At 39.5% G+C, this 21,799-nt stretch overlaps 1 protein-coding gene across 2 annotated transcripts in view; it reads right to left on the reverse strand.

Moving 5' to 3' along the window:
- Positions 1-21,799, reverse strand: part of CPNE4 (copine 4) — a 229,979-nt gene that overhangs the window by 92,985 nt on the left and 115,195 nt on the right. For both annotated transcript variants that reach the window (XM_058018865.1, XM_058018857.1), the window contains 3 exons: positions 18,990-19,169; positions 5,416-5,487; positions 1,875-1,949 (listed from right to left, as the gene is read on the reverse strand). In XM_058018865.1, the coding sequence (XP_057874848.1) occupies positions 1,875-1,949; positions 5,416-5,487; positions 18,990-19,169 (327 nt within the window). The remainder of the gene's footprint in view (positions 1-1,874; positions 1,950-5,415; positions 5,488-18,989; positions 19,170-21,799) is intronic.

Here is a 21,799-nt window from a genome sequence, read left to right on the forward strand (position 1 = left end):
ATACCTAGCATTTTACAAAATCGGCTCTTCTCAATTCTTTGATGGTTATTTCCCTTTTTGTGACATCAGAGCACTCATTCTTTTTCACCGATGGCTGAACTGTGAAATTTAAGTAATTTCAAACCTTAATAAAAATAATTACCAATAGTGCCTTGCATCTAATGATGTCAAAGTTCATTATAAGCTGTACAATTTTTTTATAGAGGAAGTATCCTCTGTAAGAAATGTTTCAGCCTCTAAAATCAAGTTTCAGCCAGGTATTGAGCTACATCTTTAGCTGGAGGAAATTGAAAGACTTCTTTCAATGCAATAGATTTCCAGAGATTTTCATCAGGTGAAGACAGGAGTTTGGATTCAGATAAGACATGATGAGTCACTGCTTGACTTGCACACTGCATCATCTAGGAATTCTTTATTAGATGAAGCCCACCTTGACTGGACATGTTAAAATGGCAAGAATGACAACACTGTTGCAGTATTTCAGACTGATCCTTCTCACCTTATCCCCATAAAGTGTTTCAATCACCGTCTAAAACTGTTGTTCAGACAACACTGACTTGGCTCAGAATTGCACTCTGGCAGTATCCTTTTAATTTATACCAACAAGAGCTACAAGCAATCATAATATTTAAAGCAGATCACATCTTGCATTTGTGGAAAGCAATAACTAAGTGGAGTCCTATTATGTTGCTTATGTCCTTTCCTTTTCCCTAGATGTGACAGCATGTGGAATGGGAAGAAACTTGTGTACAAGTTTGGGAATCACCACTAAAGATATGTGTCTAAAGAAAGGCTGTTAAATTTGCATTTTGACACCTAAATAAATTATGCAACTCAAAACCCCTCAGACTCCAGCAATTCTGAAACAGGAAAGTAATTTATTTTTCAGATGAGATGCAAATTCAGGTCCTGATCATTTATGATTGTTAATGATCCTGAGAAAAGTAAAATTTTATACATTTTATAAAGTTTATTTTGAAGTTATATGCCGGTACTATTCATCTTTCAGTGTACTTTCTGCTTGCCTGAGATTTTCTGGTAGTTTCAAGTGAAAATATTTTTCGTAAGTTACAACCCGATTTTGAAAACCTGATGTATATGTATCCAAAAGTAGTTTCACTGATTTGATTTTAAGCTACTCTCACATCACATGTTTACAAGAACACACTTGGGGCATCACCATCCTAAACCTTTTTATAATTCTGCCATATGTTTTTAATTAGAAGCATCTTCATGTATAAGAAAGGGCTATGTACCTCAGAGTATTCTATGCCTGCTATTACACTGAAATGACAGAGAGTGGTACAAGCAGACATCAGGTTTTCTTGGGTTGTGAGTTGAGATGCTTATTATAATCACTAAACAATAACAGATAATTTCAGAAAGAGGTATTCCTTATAATGTTGAGAAGTGTTTGAGTCAGTGGAAAGTTTTTTTCCTAGACAAGGAAAAAGTTTTTCACAAATATGCAAGTCTTTTTCTCACATTTGATACACTTTTCATTGAACAAAATGTCTATCATGACTGAGCTGTTATGAAGTTTTCTAGCTGTATTTTAGGAAACTTCAGTGATAATATCATTGACTACTCACAGAAAGTTCACTTCTCTAAACACTTCTGATCTGTGGCATTTTACATAATTAAATTGTCTTGGTTGTAGTGTAATTAACTTGTCTTGATTTTAATTAGATTTCCTTGAGGTTTTTTTTTTAATTACTTGCAACCCGAGGAAAGCCTCATTGTGAACATCCATCTGAAAACCCTGATGTGTTTAATAACACAAGGTTAAAAAAAATCTGTCATGGAAGATCTCATCAAATTATATTTGCAGGCATTCTTATATCTTTCAGAAAGGTTAATATCGAGCAGCTTACCTTGTCATCCAATTTCCGTGCACTGAATGAAAGTTCAACGTAGTCATCGTTGCCAGACAATTCCTCAGCGATCACCTAAATGAAATGGAAAGCTACATTTGAGTTGTGCATGGTGTAATGGGAGGGGAGAACTATGCCATTTTTTGGTGTGAAGACTGGAGACTCCTTTTAGGAAACTGAAGTTAATGTGTTTCTCTTTGCCGTCAGGAAGGACATCACCTTGGTCAGCCCACAAACCTGAGTCACTTTGTGCCATGCAACTATGCCTTGTCAATCACCTGCCAATGGACAGACACCCACATCCACCAGGGATTCCTCTCCTCTGACCAAGTGCTCCTCCTCAGAGTGAAAAACAGAGAATTCCACAATTTCCCAGTGTCCAAGGGGACAAAAACGTTCTACAAGGATTGTATTACTCGGGTCTAAAGCCCAATTATTTTTATGCCATTTCAGCATCATTTGGCAAGATAAATGAGGAAAGGAGTGAAGTCACCTGGCATTAGCTGCCATGAAAGGCTCATTTTCAGCAGGAGAGCTCTCCTGATATAGCTTTTTTGCAATAGCCACATTGGCAAAACAATTTACCATGGACGGAGTCAGAAGCAAGTAATCCTAAAATAATTTAGTGTGATTCTTTCAGATGATGTAAGCTATATCAGTAATCATGCCAGTCACTCTGCTGTGCAACGTTATAAAAAAACCCAACAGAACCAACTAAACCAGTTTCCTAAGTAAGCCATTACAATGCCTCGGGGGAGAGAAGGCACTAACCAAACCTGGCATATTTCACTGAAAAATATTCTTTGGAACAAACCACATTATATTCTCTTTGACAGCTTTAAAACTTTTTCCTCCTTGTAAATGTTCTCCCCATGGATTAAATCTCCCAAAATAACCTATTCCCTAGGTGTTTCATGCTCATGACCACACACATGGTAGCCATGGCACCTTGCCATACAGGATCTGGCTGTCTCCACCACTTGAAGTCCTTGTGGAGCTGCTGGGAAAACCCAAAAATTTGCCAGACTGGTTTGGCAGCAGCTACTGACTGCTCTCCAAAACATCAACCCATCAGAGGTGCATATGGGGTGCCATCTGCATCTTGTGAACCTATGTCAGGAAGTGCAGCAGCTGCCAGAGGCAAGAGACACAAAGGAAGGGGAGGTAAGAGGCCTGCAATGCCCCCCTAAAGAAGATCCAGGAGGAGGCATTGAGAAGGCCATGTTGTGGGAACACAGCTGGAGATTCACTCTCTGAAGGAGGTGCTCCATGCTGGAGGAGGCACCTCTGTGTACGCCCACAGGTAAGATCCATCCTGGAGCAGAGATGCCCCTGAAGGGTGTGTATGAGTCCAGAGCAGAGCTAAGAAAGTGAGAGAAAAAAACCTCAAAGACCGGCAAAAAAAATCACTATTTTCTGATCCTGACCTGTGTCACACAGCACCTCATCAAAGGGACTGAGCAGAACATGAAGTGAAGGCAAAGAGAGTGAAGACTATGAAGGAGGCAGGAGAGGTGTCAGAAATGGAGTACAGGAGAGGGGCAGGAAAAACATTTTCCCTAGGAGGTTTTTTTTTGTCCAATTTGTTTTTCAGTAGTTAAAAGTTTACTTTGATTGGCAATTCATTAAATTAAGTAAAATCCCCTGATTCTGTGGCTGTGACACCTCCCAGCAGCAAGCTGTGGTGTTTCTCCAAACAAAATACTCACATGCAGCCACACAGGGGCACAGATGGTTAACTGGGCGATAAAGTACCATCACATAGGCACATATGTGGTGTGTCACATCCTCCAGGCAACATCAGCTTGCTGATGAAATTTGACCCATGGAGTCTGACACATTTCTCTTCCGTGTAGTCTGATGGTTTACAAGATCTGGTTAAGCTGTGTGTGACCAACAGCACTCTGGGAATTGCACACTAAATTTCATAAAGTATTTTTAACTGAAAATAATGAACCTGCTCTTGGAAAGGTTGACAGACTTCCAACTGGAGAAGCAGAACAATGTTCTGTTTGCTTCCCACAGACATACCATAAGATTGTGTGGATGAGACATTACACAGTCAAAAGGGTTAACAAAATTCCAGCAAAACTTGCTAAGATAGGAACTTTCAAAATACTATGAAAAACTCGTAATTCACTACACTGAATGAGTTAGGAAATAACTTCCATGCTTGACAGACACCTGGTATGTCCCCAGGTCCAGAAATAATGATCATTAATCAGTTTTTAATTATTCTGTTGAGACAAAAAACTTTCCACACAGTATTTTTGTGTGTGGGTTCAGTTTTCTCCCATTCAAGTCAACTTGCTCTTTAGAACTGCTGGACAGAAGCCAAAGCACGTAAATAAGGTCCATATTTCATGGTTATCATCCAGTGTGAGGCCAGCAGGGACTATTAACTCATTTTCTCTCATCTTCTGTTTATCACAGTGATTTAATTTTTGCCAGAACACTGCCCTAACAAGCCTAATAATTTTAGTTGTACTACAGCATTTGTGTTTTCACAAGACTAAACTACTTTGTGCTCCTCAAAGAACAGAAGGGAGGTCCAGAACACCACAGGGATGGGTGAGATGAAGTATGCTCAGATCATCCCAGCAGGCAAACCATATGAAATTATTTAGGGAACAAAACTCTCTGCTGGTTCTATTCAGCCAGATGAGGGGGGAACTCCCTTCCAACCCCAGACCAAGACCAAGTTTACTGTATGCATTTAAGCGAATCAATTCCCAGCCAAGCACAAAGGAAGACATCTAAGAAATCAAACTCCCTGGGTGCTCAAGAAATTACATCAGAGTCTGCTCTCTCTTTTGCAGCTGAAGGCAGAAAACAAAAGCCCAAACAATCAAGCCAGAAGAAAACCATCTGGCAAATCACACATTAAGGAAAAAAATCCTTCTGAATCTCATGAGGCAACAGATCAGATATACCCAAAGCAGAGTATTTTATTATAGCCTTAATGCAGAGCTGCAAAAGTCACAAGCATGGCAGTTTCAGTGCAGACAAGATTGATCTCCCAAGCAAGCCAGCATTGACGAAGATGAAAGAGAGGTAATACACTGATTTTCAAATTTCAAGTTACATCCGGGGCTATGGCAATCCAGTCCTTAGTTGCATCACAACACATCTAAAACTAATCTCATCAAACTTTTTTTTTTCTTGAGAAGCTGGAAGAAGCCCAAGGAAAAAGATAGATGAGGTTCCTTTATGTGTCAAAGCAGGTACAAATTAATTTCTGAAGGTTCTAGTCATTCAACTAAAAGTATTCAAGCAGCAGAAGTTACTTGCTGCCATCCAAGTACCCTAAAAGTAATAATTGTAAGTATCATGGCTTTTTTACAAGTCATACATTATTTGTTGCCATTTCCTTAAAAGAAGCATTTGTCAGAAACAGTGCAAATTGTCAAATAAACAATTTAAATGCATTTCTCAATCAAGGGCTGTTCTGGTGGCTAAGCAGGATGCTTTTAGAGAGAATTAGTCACTTTAGATATTTCTAAATAACAGGAAAACAAAAGCATGTTTAAGACTGACTTACTGTTATAGATGACTTTCCTGCTGTGTTGCCATGTTTGAGTAAGGACTTGGAGAGCTTCCTCTGAGAAACAATCTGCAGGAAAACAAAAACAAAGGGAAAAATAATTAGAATCTGTAGTAAATACATGGTTTGTTGTGATTTCAGTTTTATGTTGCTTTCTTTTTCTTTTATCCTTTTGTATCAAGGTACTTTCTCAATCCATGAGAAAGTGGAGAAAGCAGTAAGACCACAACCAACAAGAAAGGTCCCCAGGAAGTGTGCATAGCATAGGATGCAATGGAAGGACAAAAAGGCATTTGGGGTCAAGCAGAATGGGAAGAACACAATTCACTGCATTGAACAGAATAGTGAGAAACACAGAGATTTTCCTCAAGTATTGCAGTGATGGTCACAGGGGACAGAAACAAGGTTTAACTGGACTTAAAAGACAATAAGAAGGGAGCAGTAAACAGCAAATCTGTCAGAGATACCTCCAAAACTCAACTCATTAATTTGTATTGGAAACTGAAGTCCATTTACAAGGAGAGGGAATTAATTTTTTCTCAACATGTCAGCAGCTCTAAATTCAGGGCAGAAGTAAGCAAGCTGTCCCACACTTCAGTTCCAAAATTGTCTCCTTTGCTTACCCCATACCAAACCTCCCCTAGAACTCAGCATTACAAATGAACTTGGTCATTAACAAAATTGAAAATATACTACAAATAAATGGCATCAGAGGAACAATGACAAAAGATTTTATTTGCCATATCAATAGTAACAAGCATTCCCTTACGATTTTGAAACATTTAAAACCAGACCAGCAAAAGTATTAGAAAAGGAAGAAACTTACAATAATGTAGAACTGCTAAGCTACAGTGATGTTCCAATGTATTAGTCACCAGTAAAGTCAATGCTATATTAATTTATTTATTTATTAAGTGGAAACTTCAAAATGTTGACAGATGTAAAGGTAATCTAAACCATTGCTTAGAAGTCACAGCATTATTTGTAATCTGAAAAAAACTGTAGTACAGTTGTGCTGTGCAGATACTGAGTAAAAGATTGCGTCCTAAGAAAAAACTTAACCTCTTGAATGTGGCTTTTATCCTAGAAGCAGTCCTTTCCACCTTCCCACATCCAACAGTTCTTGGATAACTTCATCCAAACAGCTGATCTAAATGATCTATGAATAGACATCTTTGGCAAATATGCCAAAATATTAGATGCAAAAGAAAGGCAGTCACCAAGTGAAAAGGAGAGTTCCAGACTCTTCATGTGAGTCCTGGGCATCATACAAACTTCAGCAATAAACCACAGCAGTAGGTAATGGCCAGAGCTGACATGCTCTGAGTAATGTAAAGTTGCAGCCAACCAGAAAATGTGCTGTGAGACAGGAGTGAGTAGGATGCACATTTTAGCCTAACATCAGTGGGGGGAAACATGTTTGTCCTGCCCATCAATTTGCTAAATTGAACAGAGAATCAAAGCTGCACCTCAGATTATCCTCAGGTACAGTTGTCATAGAAGCAGCAAGACAGAAGCAAGTTTTAAACAGTCTTTAAATGTGAGATGGGAGAACCACCAAATGACAGGAAAGCACATCTGGAATCACTCTGACCAGCTTCTTGTTCCTATTGCAGCTATACCTGACAGGGGTATATCTAATCAGTTCTTAAAGAACTTAAAGGGAAACACTCTCCTGTGAAAATTTATTGTATTCATTATCCTTATGTAAATATATTTTCCTAACAGCTAATCTGATTCTCTGCTGTTTAGAGTCCATTATTTCTATCGAATGCACCATGAATAGGTAAAACAATCCTTTTCCCTTTTTCAGGCAATCCTTGTATCTGAAGACTTATTACTAACTCCCTACAGTCTTCTTTACTACATAACCTGAGTTTGTCCTATCTTTCCTTCTTGACAAAATTTCCTAGCTCTCAAACCATTCTCTGTACTCTCTGATGAGCCTTCATGGACTGGCTCATAAATACTCTTAAAATAATGCTCAAAATTGGGCATAATAACCCTGGTCCTTCCCATGAGAAGCAAGAAGAGCTTCTCTTGCAAGGCTGATACACTCCAGAATTACATTTGCCTTATTTTAAGAACATCATGATACTGTTAACTAATGTTCATAATAGGACCATTTCAGTTTTGCAGCTGGCTATTACTTAAATGAATAATTTAGCACTCCTTTTTGGACTGCTTTCCATAATGGTCTCTGTTGCCAACATCTCACTCAATTTTCCAAACTAACTTTTGGATTTCAGCTATAGTGTTGGTCAGTGGCAACAACAGACAGGACTAAAAGTAAGATGACAATATTACTAGCAGCTCTTTTTCTTCCCTAGAATCTTGGAAATACTGTTTGCAGAGATCTTTTAAGTCATCCCTACGTTTATCTTCTTGCCAGCTAAATAGGTTCAAGTACGAATCATTGCACTCCTGTGAACTGTGAGGTGCAATTCAAGAAATCGTGTTTGAGATTCTCAGATAGGAGGTAATACAGGAATATGACAGATTTTTCTTAATATATAATTAAACTGTGGGATCTGTACCGGCCAGACAATGAATTATGGCAGTTGAGGAGCAGAGCCCATTTATCTCCATGGTCAAAGAAAGATGCTCAGGCAACTTTGTAAAATACATTAAGCTAAGAAACCTTTTCAGACTTCTTACATATACATAGCCATGGTATGAGATAGAGTTTGGGTGGGAACCTGTCCTAAAGTAGCCTCTTCAGAAACAGCAGGACTTTCCTCCTGTGCTACCCAAACTTTTCCAGCTCCCTTTGTTGCTTTTTGAAGTGTCACAGCTTTCACAGGGCATTGCACAGCTTGGGAGGTCCTGTGCAGGTGGCAGATAGCTCAAAGTTCCAGAAAGGATAATTTATTCTGACATGCTCATTAGTAGGCTGCATTAATGACACTTGCTCTCTAAGCCAGAAGCATTGCTCTGACACAGTAAGCACTCTGCATATGTAAATATGTGTATTTGGGTGCAAGTGTTCACCAGTTGTTAATTAAGTGGCCACTAAAACCAATCCTCCATCTGGCAACAATGTGCCAACATCGTTGCTTCAAATTGTAGTTGTAATTGCAATAACCATAAAGGAGTCTGTTTTCCATAGCAGTAATTTGATTCTTTTGTTCATGCACTGTACGAAATGGGTCTCACTGATTTAAAGAATCACTTCTGTGGAACCTGCCATCAATTACCTATCATATTTTTGTTAATGTCTCAATGCAAATCTTCTTCTAAACATTATTATACAAAGCATTTGCTGACCTGATTTTCAGACAGCAAGTCCTAAACAATGATAACTTGAGGGACTAGCAAGCATTAGTCTTAGTTCAGAGTTGCAGAGGCAGCTGAGCTGGCAAAATGCCTTAGAAGAAGGTAATTGACTACAGGTCTTTCATTTGTCAGGAGTCTTTGGCTTGACTCCGACTTCAAAACCTTGCAATTTAAAACTTGTGCTTCAGAGAAAAAAAAGGGTCCTTCCAAAACTGGTGTGAAGAAGTGCAGAAAGAAAATATCTCTCTTCCTTCTAGAACACAAATAATAGAACCCAGTTCAGCCCTAGAAAACCTCATTACAATTCAAGAACATGTATTTTCACAACATTTTATTAGAAACATGACCTACCAGTCAGCAAATGGATGTAGAAAACAGTCCTTGTTCATGCTGGAAAAGAGTTAATTTTCTTAGTAGCTGGTACAGTGCTGTGTTTCAGATTTAGTATGAGAATAATGTTAACACACTGATGTTGTGGTTGTTGCTAAGTAGTGTTTACTCCATATCAAGAATTTTCAGTTTCCCATGCTCTGCCAGAGAGGAGGTGCACAACAAGCCAGGGAAGACAGCCAGGATGGCTGACCTGAACTAGCCAAAAAGGTATTTCATACCACAGACTGCCATGTTCAGTATAAACACTGGGGAGAGTTGGCTCAGAGCTGCTGATTGCTGCTAAGGGATGGGCTGGCATCAGTCAGCAGGTGGAAAGTGATTGCACTATGCATCACTTCTTTCTCTTGGGTTTTATTTTATTCTTTCTCTCTCCTTTCATTACCGATGTTTTTATAATAATAATAAAATTTTATTTTGTTTTAATTATTAAACTGTTTTTATCTTAAGAATGAAGTTAACCTTTTCTTTCTGATTCTCCTCCCCACTGTGGCAGCATGGGGCAAAGGGGGTGTAAGCAAGCAGCTGCATGGTGCTTCAGTTGCCAGCTGGGGTTAAACAATAACAATCCTTTTTAGTGCTCAGTGTGGGGAGCTCGTACAAGGGCCACACCTCAGAGGTATAAAAGGTGAGACTTAGAGAAGTGAAGCCAAGTTCATTTTCAGCTACATACAAACTACTACCCAGTTGTGGCCTAAGAGCACGATATGTCCAATAAAAACATCATAGTAATATGTTTGCATGAGGTGGAAAAAAGATGTAAAAGCCTCTGTTTCTGAGAGAGAGCATATGAACATGAAGTTATTCCTATTTATCAGACATGCAGTCATCTAAACAGAACATCATCTCAGGTAAATTTCTGGTCTGAAGTGATAAGGGATGTCAACCCTGTGGTAAGATGGGAGTGAGAAATTCCCTTGAAGATTATCTTAATTTTCCTTATTACATACAAGCTCTTACAGGTTAAGGACAGATGCTCAATATTGTAGAGAAATCTGAACTTACATCTCCATTTAATCCTATTTCCAATTTAAAATAGCTAAAAGAGGCCTTGCACTTTTTTTTTCTTCATTATTTTAAAAGTATGAACAGATGCAAGACTCTAGATAAAAGCACCAAGGCTCTGACACCAGCTGTGTACCCAGCATTGCTCAGCAATCACTCGGAGACAAGGACTCTGATGAAGGTTTCCTCTCTCCTGTGCCTGAGTCGTGACTAATCAGCACTGTGTAAGATGAGCTGTGAAATATAATGACTTGTTTTACCTGGCTTGTTTAGGAAACTTTTAAAATGTCTTTCTCTAGGTGGTCCTTTTTCAACCAAGTATAGGGATAACTTTCAATAATATCATGCAGAATTCCCAATGCTCATAAATAGAGCCAACACCAAGTTTTCAATATGGCTTTTTAACCAAGTTATTTCAACAGCATTGATTCAGCTTTGCAAGGTGCCACCCTGACCCAGAGGTTAAGTGTCCTAAATTCTTTATTTGGATTGTCCTCTTCTGCACATTGGACTTTCTTACAGGAACCCCAAATTTAGTTATTTACACAGAGAGATTAAGCACAAATTTCCCTCAATCACAACATACACAGCTTGAAGAAGTCTTTGTATCTCTTCCTTGCTAGCTGGGATAGCCAGAGAAATAACTTTTATTTCCTAGCACCTCTGTGTTAACTCTTCTCCCGGATGTTATTTCTGCTACATGTACTTTCATAGTTACTCAACTCAACCTAACTCTTCTTCAGGACTGCAAAGAGCACCTAGTCACAGTTTAGTAGCGTTTTTCCCTTTATCCAAATGCCTTTTTCTCAGACTGAATCTTCATGATCCAATGTATTTAAGTGCAGATCCCTTGGTGGTAAACACACTTCAAACCTGGAGAAGGAATTTCCCACCAAACAGCAGTGGTACATATAGAGTGTGTTTCCACCATCTGCTAGAACCATGTTGATATATCAAGGAAAGAAAAGTAGCAATGATATTCTTTCAAAAAAAATCTCAAATCTTGCACCAACCCTTGTGTTGTGGCTTAACCCCAACCAGCAGCCAAGGCCCACACAGTCACTGCTAGACTCCACCCCAGTGAGATACAAGAGAGAATCAGAAAAGTAATAAAAACTCATAGGTTGGGACAATAGCAGTTTAATAGGTAACTATTAAAACTAGAAACTGCTATCTTGTCAAGTTTGAGTGGGGATTTTAACATATACAATCAAACTAACTTGACTGTATTCACAAAATCCTTTTAATCCTCAATGCACAGCAAAAGAAGGATCCTGTGGGACATAATCATATCAAAAGTATTTGCCAGTTATGCTACAGACTCTCTTAAGCTCTTCCCTTCTAGTATAAATTTTTACCCCTTAAAGCACATTTTTCACTGCTACAAAGTGTCCCAAATGAAGGACAGCAATACTTTCATGGTATTGCTCTAAGTGGAATGATGCAACCAGAGTGACTAGACAAACAATTGAAGATTTAACACTTGTAAAAAATATTCTGAAGCTTGTAAATTAAAATATTAGTCCATGTAAGTCAGATACTGTAAGCCTCTAAACACCCCCAAATACAATGTCAGACCTTGATGGCATTTCACCTGTATAGGTGAATAATGAATGATCAATTTTAAGCACAGGCAGCAGAAGTATCTCTGCCTCACAGTGTAAAAGCTCTCTCTTCACACATTCCTCTTCAGCCTGGCCTGTGACAAAACAAGGTTTATACAACTCTGATGTGCTTGTGTTTATCTTGCCATCTATCTCCCAGCTGTTTTTGAACCCACCAAATAGTTTTCATGAAGAGTGGCAGACAACTGCAGATGCACCAAGCATGCTACATTTCAACATGAAGAGAGACCAGACATTATGTAAATGTTAGAGACTGTATTCCACTCTCATTGAAAAAAAAAGTTTTGGGGAATGGGTCACAGATACCGAGAAAACCCTTCAAGTGATCAAGTTCAGATGTATAGGTCTACAGAGAAGAAAGTTTCATTCTAATTGCTCACAGAATTCTTGTTCCTTCGTAGAGCCAGTTTCAGTGCTATAATGATCCTCTCTGTACATATGAGTCTTTCTGTACCATGCTCATCACTCTCCAAGATGTCTTTTGTTTGCTATAGTATTGTTCAGCTCAGAGTCTATTTACAGCTGAATTATACCTCTCCCTGTCTTTGTTAAAGATCTGTACCTGAAAATAGTCAATCAAAATGGAACACAGAAAAAGAGATATGCCTATCACAAGAGGCATAATGTTATTACAGGAAATATCTTATCAATAGTTTAAAAGGTCTTTGAATTTAATTAGTGTGTAGAGTAGCAGCCCTTTTAGAATTAGTCACAATAATATCTCATTATAATAGCAAACTAAATTTAAATTACTCTTCTAAAGACTGCTACAGTAATTCATACAAAAAGATAAAGCATGTGAAAACAAAGCAGTACAAACTGTATAAGAAATTCTATTAACTATGGCAAGATTAATCTAGAAAATCTTACAGCTTCAGAGATCATGCTGCAATGGCAAACCAAGAGTTTTCTGGGGATAACTGAGGTTCTGAAAGGGTTAGGCAAAGTTAGGGAGAGTGTTGCATTCATTATTTGCTTCTGCTCTGAGTCAGCGCTGGTAGAAAATGACATTCACGTCTAATAAAGTACATTATTCATCCCACTAATGAATTGAGAAACTTCATTTGGAGGAGATCAAAGGCCAAGTATTTAAAGGTACCTAGATACCTAAGGAGGCCCACAGACATCTAATGAGATTTAGGAATTCAAACACCTTGAAAAAAGCTGGTCATATGTCTTTTGCACCACAGAAGCAGTCAACAGTCAATTAAATAAATATTCTCATGCAAAATGTTTCAGTTTAATTAATTCAGGTGCAATCATGACTCTTTTAGCCTTTCTCTAATTCAAGAGCAAGGGGATTTGTGATGGCTGAAATGGAACTAATAATCAGTCAGCTTTTTCAAGTGCATAATCTGCTAATGGCATATACTATGAAAAACACACGAGAAACAATTATATTCATTACTGAGAAGGAAGATTTTCAATCCAATTTGTACACAAACGTGTGTATGGGTAATATTAAATCTCAGAATAATCCTTGAAAATGTTCTTGACACAAAAAGATTTACATCTCTGCAGCTTTCTTCTGCTACTAGTTAAGCAAATAAGGGAGTAACAGCATTTTAACAGTTTTAAAAATTGAAAGAAATTAAACAAGGGATAAGATCCCAAATTTGAAAACAGCAAAGACCAGCCACAGTAAGTAATGGAAGAAAAGCCACAAAAGTTATTCCCACAAAATATGTCACAGAGAACAACCCAACCCACAGAGCTGGGGTGGTTCGCATTTAAGAAATAAAAACTCTATTGGTTTCCATAATTTAATGGTGTTGCATGCACAGCTGAACAGTAATTGAGACTGTCTTGGAAATGTGTTTTTAGTTTTCATCAGAAAATAGTTATCCATTGAAATAGTTGTTGTGAGCTCTTATAGAACAGACTAAAATTTCTGGGTGAAATTTCAGAAAAAAAAGTCTTCCTTGGCCACCTCCCTGATAATTACCGTGTGGTTAAGAAATTAACTTTGGTTATTAGAAAGTTTGAGCCCTTACTGTACTATATGATGCAATTTCAATGTTCTACAAAATTTATGGAATATAAAGCTGAATTATTCCAATAAGAGCGCTTTAGAAGCTCATGACATATGAAGGCACTAACCTATAAACAGAAGAGGACCTGGATTTGGGGTTTTGCTGTCTGTATTAGTTTTATTTTCCTACAGCAGCCCTCCAGGTGCATTGGTACCTGGAAAGGTGTGGATTACACACCAGGGTTTGGTGACTGCTGAGCAGGGTGGGCACAGCATCAGCACTGTCTCTCAACATTTCACCCCCTCATCAAGGAGCTGAGGGTGGGCAAGATCCTGGGAGGCCAAGTCATTGGAAAAAAAAACAAATCCCATACCATGCACCCCAACCACCACACTATCCCACTTGAAAACCATGAAAATCACACTGTTAAATTTCTGACTGTGCTTTTCCATCTAATATTATTTCCCCGTTGCTTTCTTTCGCGTACATAAAACCCTGACCCATTAAACAAAAATCAATCTATCTTCTGACACTCAAAACAATCACAGATTTTGGGAGCAACCAAAAAGCAAAAGAAGTACAAAACTCTCAGGTACTAGGTGAGGATTGAGTTGGAAATTATTAGTCTGGGTGAGAGGAGTGCCTCAACACTTTACCTAGTCACAGGGAAGTGGAAAGAGAAAAACAAAGAGGAAAGAGGGAAGAATCTACTCTCCAAAGTTACAGACATCTGCAAAACCACGACAGAGCAAGAACTGATTCATAGCATCTAAAGCACCTGTAAGAAAGCAAGAGGTCACCCTTTTCGAGTGGTGGCCCAAGATGGCAATTAAATTATTACTGGTTGTGATTTCACTGCTTATCACTACAAAGCTGTGGATGGGTGCCCTTGCTTGCCAGCGCCTATGCAAAGAACAGCAACTATTTAGGGTGAACTGAAGAGTTAGAGGATTAGTGGGCAGATGCACAGCCTGATGGAGCATCCCAAGCAATTTCTGCTGAAGCAGAAAGCACAATGCCAAACCACTGCTCAGCCCCAACACTCCCACTCCAAAGAATGAGAGCTGTAATTTACAGCAGCAGCTTAAGAAGGCTGATATTACTGCCTTCCTCCCTAAGCAAGACCAGCTAAAACTAAGCCATACTTGCTCTGGTTATTTTTACTTTGCAAATTCAGGCTTTCTTTTGCCACCTGAAGGCTACCAAAAGTAATTGCATATAGGAGTGAGGGTTCACTATGCCTCTGCTTACACACAGGAAGCCATCACTGCTGTGAGGGTGCCAAACACTGGGACAAAGCCCAGAGATGCTGTGATAACTTCATCCTTGGAGACATTCAAGACTGGGCTGGAGAAGCCCCTGAACAATCTGCTCTTATCTGTTTTGAGCAGCAGATTGAATTGGAGACCCCAGGAATCCCTCCTCACTTAAATTACCTTATGATATGAAAAGCACACCCTCCCAAATGTCTATACCACTTCCTTGTATGGTAATTCAAGTAAACCTAACTAAGGATTTGCTCCAGAGACACCACCCAGAGCAAAGCATCCAGTTTTGGGTCTCCAGAGGAGGGCCATGAAGAGGGGGTCAGAGGGGTGGAACGCCTCTCCTTGTGGAGACAGGCTGAGACAGTCAGAGTTGGTCAGCCTGGAGAAGAGAAGGTTCTGGGGAGAGCCTACAGCACCCTCCTGTACCTAAAGGGGGCTACAAGAGAGCTGCAGAGGGACTATTTACAAGGGCATGGAGTGACAGGACAAGGGCTGATGTCTTTAAACTGAAACATTTAGATAGATATTAAGAAGGAATTTCACTATGAGGGTAGTGAGGCACTAAACAGGTTGCCCAGAGGTTGCTGGAAGTGTTCAATGCCAGGCTGGATGAAGCTTGGATCAACCTGGTCTAGTAGGTGTCCCTGCCCATGGCATGGGAATTGGAATTAGATGTTCTTTAAGGACACCTCCAAACAAACTCTGGTGGGATCCTGTGAATCTAATTTCACAAACATGCTCCCAATTAAGAATAATCATTGTGAAGTTACAAGCAAAACATGCTACAGTTTCCTTGATTAAATAACTACCATATGACTGTAGAACTGGTATTATTAGATATTAGTTTTATACATTTAATTAGAAATTGAACAAAAATTTTAAAATAATAGCATATTTTTAAAAATTACAGTTTTTAGTTATGCACATTAACCTACCATTTAACAATGTCACTATTTAAACAGTACAACACAAGCTGCTTGGAGTATGGTACATTCTCTCAATGTGAAGTTCCTTGAAAAACTCTGTTTTATAAACTATGTGCAATTGCAGACCATATTTTAAGACTATGCTGCTAACTGAGATAAATTTGTTTGCACTCTCAACTTTCCTGCCTTCTCTAATATTTTAGGGTTTGTTTGATTTGGTTATCATTCTGACTGTAGAGAACATATTTGTTGATATTCTGCCAATCTGCACATTACCAGGACACTCAAGAAGCTGGGAAACTGGAATGTAGAAAGAGCCTTTCTCAGTACAAGGAACAGACTTTTAGTTCTTAAAAACACACACCAAAAAATCCCTCCTAAACACCTCATACCAAGCCTGCTCCTGTCAAAGCCTCCAAAAGACAATCTGCTATTGTTTTGTCTGTAAGGGAAACTTTTAAGTGTGATGGACAAAACAAATCACTTTGAGGAAATGTTTCTATTTAGCGTGTTGACATTTATGTATCTACACTCATCAGGTATCTACCCACAACCATTTGTTCTACCATGTTTAAATGTTGTGGCATAAGAAATTCCTATTGATTAATCTGCTCTTCACATCCAGGTATGACTGACTGCATGCCAGGATGTTGCTAACCACAGTATTTACCAATAGAGGCACAGAATTGACTTGTCCTGGCAAGAGCAGTATAAATAAATCTTGCAGAAAATCCAGTGGGATGTCTCTAGACAGTATATGCCTCAGATCTAGCAGCCTACAAGTCACTGCCTTCATCACTCTCATGGAACTCAAATTTATTAGAGCATTTGGAAGGAGATTATTGAAACCTTCCAAAGGAATGCATTCTTCGTCATTTGCATCCAAGACCCCAAATTTGTGACAAGCCTGTACCTATTGGGTAGGCTACATGTAAGATTGAGATCAGAATAAAGCTAAAATTCACTCCTCTCTGTGAGCTTACTGTATAACCATGCTATTGTCTTTCCCAGCATTTAGTTTTCATACTAATTTTGATTTTGATAGAAGAGTTATATGATTTGGGTAAACATGCAGGTTTGCCACACATCTAAGTGATGATCTACAAACAGGTACAGGTAGCACTGAATCTTAGAGATCAACTATTACCTAGAAGAGAGCAATAAAAGTTGGCACTTCTATGTGGGGGTGGGAAGGGCATCAGTCTTTCAGACTATACCTAAAAATCTACAGCCTTCCTGGATATCTCATTAAATCCTACTTGCACTGGGAAAGTGAGTTGGGAGGCTGACATTAACTCTTGCAAAAAGTTCTGTTTTATTCAGGCATTAAAATTATGTAGACAACAAATTAATGTCAAAATTGTCTCAAGAAAAGCCGTGCGTCTATTATCATAATTCAATGATAATTGAATTATGTAATTACACCATACAGCTAAACAAGAGTGTAAGCTCCATGTGTACAGCCTGTGCTGTAGGACTGTCAACTTTGGAGTCTTCATAAAGGCTTGACTTGGATGACAATTCCAGTGCTACTCTTCTGGAATTTCCTAAATCAGTTTTAAATTATATAAAGGCAAAAAACTAGAAAAGCGAAGGAAGGAACACCACCAAACATAACTAAATATGAGATCAGAGTCCTCCAAGTTGCATTACTGTGAACAGAATTCACACTGTTATTTTTTCTTGGTTACCATTGAAATTATGCTGCAAACAACCCAGCTGTGTGCTATTTATAGCCATCAAATAATTATAAAGACATTTATGCTATAGGCAGCAGCAGTGACATTTTTCCCCCCTTCTTTTTCAAGCCAATTAAGCAAGAAGAACATTATAATAACATTTTGCTTTGTTTCCCATTCCCCTTCATGTTATAGGACAGCTTCTTTTCATTTCTCAAGACCACAAGAAATCTGTCAAAAGGAACAGTGCACTGTAAATATCCTAAATACCAACATCTTTGTTTTGAGCTTCCAATTTAGTAAATGCATATATTTCATATTATTTCTCTTGCTAAGAGGACTTTTCCTCATCCAGCATGTTTGGCCTAATAGCTGTGGGAAGAAAATCAAAGTGATTCCTCTGTGGTGGGGCTGAGTGAGGACCAACAAAAGGTGAGAAAACAGGGAAGCAAAGCTTTGCAGCATTTTCCATGGCACGTACCCTGTTCATAATACAAACTTATGTGGAAGCACTGCAAAGGAAAATCTGAACAAAAGAACTTCCTGCTCTTGGCACACAGCATGAAGAACAAATTTATACTCAGCTTAGTGAAATTTGGCATTGCCAAATTTCTGCACTAGGGACAGAGCAGAAATCTGTGCTATGAAACCCTGCATGACAAAAACTGCCAGTCTGAAATAAACAGTTATGCCTGGAACACTGCAGTGTGCCACCAGTCAGCAGTATGGGAATTCACCACAGAGTTGGCTATGATGACATCTAGATATTGATCTTGTGGGTAGGACTCATCACCGTTAAATTCAGTAATCAAAAAAGTTAAGTATCTCCCCTAAGCCAGCTGTCTAGACTCTCTTGACAAAAGATAAGGAAGGACAGGTATCTCCTGAAGACAATTTATCCTAATCTAGGATAGACGTCTCAGGCAAAATGAATCAATGGTTGGAACTGTCTGTTTCTCTCCATTGAACTTAAGATGGAAATCAGAAGAGTAACTTAGTCTAGACACCCAACTTTTGGATGACTGAGAGTCAGGGAGATGAATCCAACCCTATCTCTCTATTTGTCACATCACCAGGCACTACCCTACGTGAATAAAGTATATTTCTAAGTGTTTCTTGGACTTTGAACTTGCTTTAAACCCCATGCAATGTAAGGAACAATAACTTTCTTCAAAATCAGTCTATTTTCCAACGCCTAATGAGCATGGCCTTTTACTGTCCAAGGCAAATCACTGATCTTCCATTTCCTATAAGCACTGAAGCTGTACTGCAGCAGTAAAACAAACCAGCAGAAGTTCTCAATTATCCCATTCAAAGCACCAGTTAAGAATTTTGCCACAAATCTCACCTATCAGTCACTCAACAAAGAACATATTCCACACATACACAAAAAACGAGCAACAAGGGCGAAAATGGCACTGGCACTTACTTGTCCAAGCGTGCACTCCATGCCACCGAGGAAATCGGCTTCCTTCAGCCCATTGTGATTGCTGCTAATGTCATGGACCTCAAACCGCAATCGCTGCACCTCTTCAAAATAGAAGTCCACTGTGAACAGCTTGGAGAAGACGGGATTTATGCAGGTTCGGATCACTTCTGTCCTGTCCACCTGTCAGATTGAAAAGAGGTCACATGAGTGGCTTCTCTTTCTACCAGCGATGGACAGCCATGAGCTCCTCAAACACATTTTGCTCATTGTCCTGGATTGCCAAGCAATTTGTTTTCTATTTGCCATCTGTATGGCAGTTGTCTTCTGTTAAGTGGGCAGTTTTCCTTATCTCTTCCACACCCACTCCTTCCTCTGGGGGGGGACATCTTCTGATAACAGGCTATTGAATGTCACTGCATGACTGATAAGAACTATAACATCCCATTATGAGATGCTCCACCCAGAGGGAGGAGCCAAGCATTCCTACACGGATATAATCTTGAGATTCTGGAACACCAGTGTGGTTTCTCCACTGGATATCCCAGAGGAACAGCTGCCTCTTCCACTGGATCTTCAGAGGAAAACTACACCCTTCTACTCCAACAGAACCACGCCTGTCACTCCAGGAGGACTGCAGCCACAATTCCAATTGGACGGTAGCAGCACCCTGACCAACAGGGTCTCAGGTTGTGTACTGACTCTGTGAGTGTTGTTTTGGTCTACTGCATTGTTTATTTTATCTTTTTATTTTCTTCCCTAATGAAGAACTGTTATTCCTGCCCCCATATTTTTACCTGAGAGCCCTTTAATTTCAAATCTATATCAATTCAGAAGGAGGGGGTTTACATTTTCCATTTTTCCATTTCAGGGGAGGCTCCTGCCTTCCTTAGCAGACACCTGTCTTTCCAAACCAAGACACTCATTTACTAGGACTGACAGCTGGGACTGTGGCCATGGACAGTCCTGTTTGTACTGTCAGCAGCAGCTGCCCTTTCTGTGCTGGGCTGACCACAAGCACAAGAACACCTTCCCTTGCCTCTCCCTTCCAGCAAGTCTTTAGCAGAATAACTGGGAAATAAACTATAGAATAACTACAGAATTTACACCTCTAGCAGTACCCATCCGTCACTACAAAACAGCAGCAGAGTGATACCGTTTCATCAAACTAAATAGAAAAGAGTGCAACATTGTCAGTAATTACTCATTTCAGATAATTTGCATGATTAAGGAGTGGAGAACTGGATCCAAAGCAACAGTTTTTCTTAAAAATACATAAATTTTCCATCCTCCTAAGTTGCATCACAAGAATCTGATTGGTTATACACTGTTTATTCCTACCTCTGAGTCTTAAAACTTCTAAAGAAACATCATTTGTTGTAGTGTGTTTTGTTGGTTTAGTCCGTTTCTCCCCCATTTCTTCATGATGGTTCTGCCCTCCCAGTTTTCCCCGCCTCAGTTTCTGTTTATCATTTAGTCGCTATGGTTTTCCTTATGTTATTTAATTTCCCTTCCCTCTATTTCCAAATATGTACAGTTCTTTCTCCTCCCTGGGCCCAGTCAATCACTCCCCACCCCTCCTAGTTTTCCAGAATGTTCCCCTCAGTGGGAGACGTGATTGGCTGTGGTCCCGGGGCCCCTCCTATACTTTGTAACTATTGGTTTCCCCTTCAAGTCTGTTAAGTTAAGCTCATCCCTTAGCTTTCCCTGATTGGCTCACTGTAAACACCTCCCTTTATCACACCTCCCTTTATAATCCCATGCTCTCCCAATGTTCTTTGCCGCTCCCTGCTGGTTGCTATAGGGATTAAACTTGTTTAGACCCCAGGAAGTGTCCGACTCTCATTCCTTCGTCCGGATTCGCAGCTCTCCGCTGAGACCTCGTCCCCGCAGGCACAGCCCGAGCCCTCCGCCGCCGAGGGGTGCCTGAAGCTGTCAGCCCCGGGGCCCTGCCACCGGGACGGACACCCCCGCTGCCGTGGGCTGTTGGCTGCCCTCTTCGCTAGCCGGGTCAAGGGTTTCAGGCCGCAGACCACCCTGCAATCATTAAATCTATATTGCTATTTCTTAAAAGAAAGTGCTCATAGATTACTTTCTAGTTCTCTTAAGATGTAGTACTTGGGCTTCCTATTTTTGAAATCGGCGTTTGTTATTTTTCATTATGATGGTGACAACATAAGCAATGAAGCAATTTCCTTTTTTCCACTCTCTTTGCCCTGGCACAGAAAAAAAACTTAATAATTCTGTAAGATTAAAGGAACTGATCCTGAAATTAAGTAGGACTTGGGCACATTAGTGACTAGATCGGGGGTGGTTGGTATGCCATGGAACAGACAAATTAAATTGCCCAGAGGAAGAGTGATGAGATCCTTTGTCTGATTCCTGATCAGGAACATCTGTTGTGTAAAAAATGACAGCCGCTTGCTTCCCTTTTCAGAGTTTATAATGCATTAGCCTTTCTAGTAGTTATCGGCAAGGACACAAAGAGTAAAGCAAATCAAAAGCAGGTTAAAAAATGAACAGTTCCTGGTAGAACAGATTTATTTTAGTGCTCATCAAAGGTGTCAGATTGACAGCTCTGACAGCCAAAATCCTTTAGCTAATCACCAAACAGGTGCCACCACTCTTGGAATAGATGCAAACCAGTGTTACCATTGCTGCCTCCTCACACAGCTGTGTCAATGTGCTCTGACTATGGCAGGATGAGACCATCACAAAGAGGAAAGCAACCTTACTTACATAATCATTCTTAATAAATTTGCATAGACGACCTGAAAATTATGGGTTTTACATCAGTCATGCAGAGAATAATA

This window comes from Melospiza georgiana, chromosome 1 (assembly GCF_028018845.1).
Source record: "Melospiza georgiana isolate bMelGeo1 chromosome 1, bMelGeo1.pri, whole genome shotgun sequence".
NCBI classification, from domain to species: Eukaryota; Metazoa; Chordata; class Aves; order Passeriformes; family Passerellidae; genus Melospiza; species Melospiza georgiana.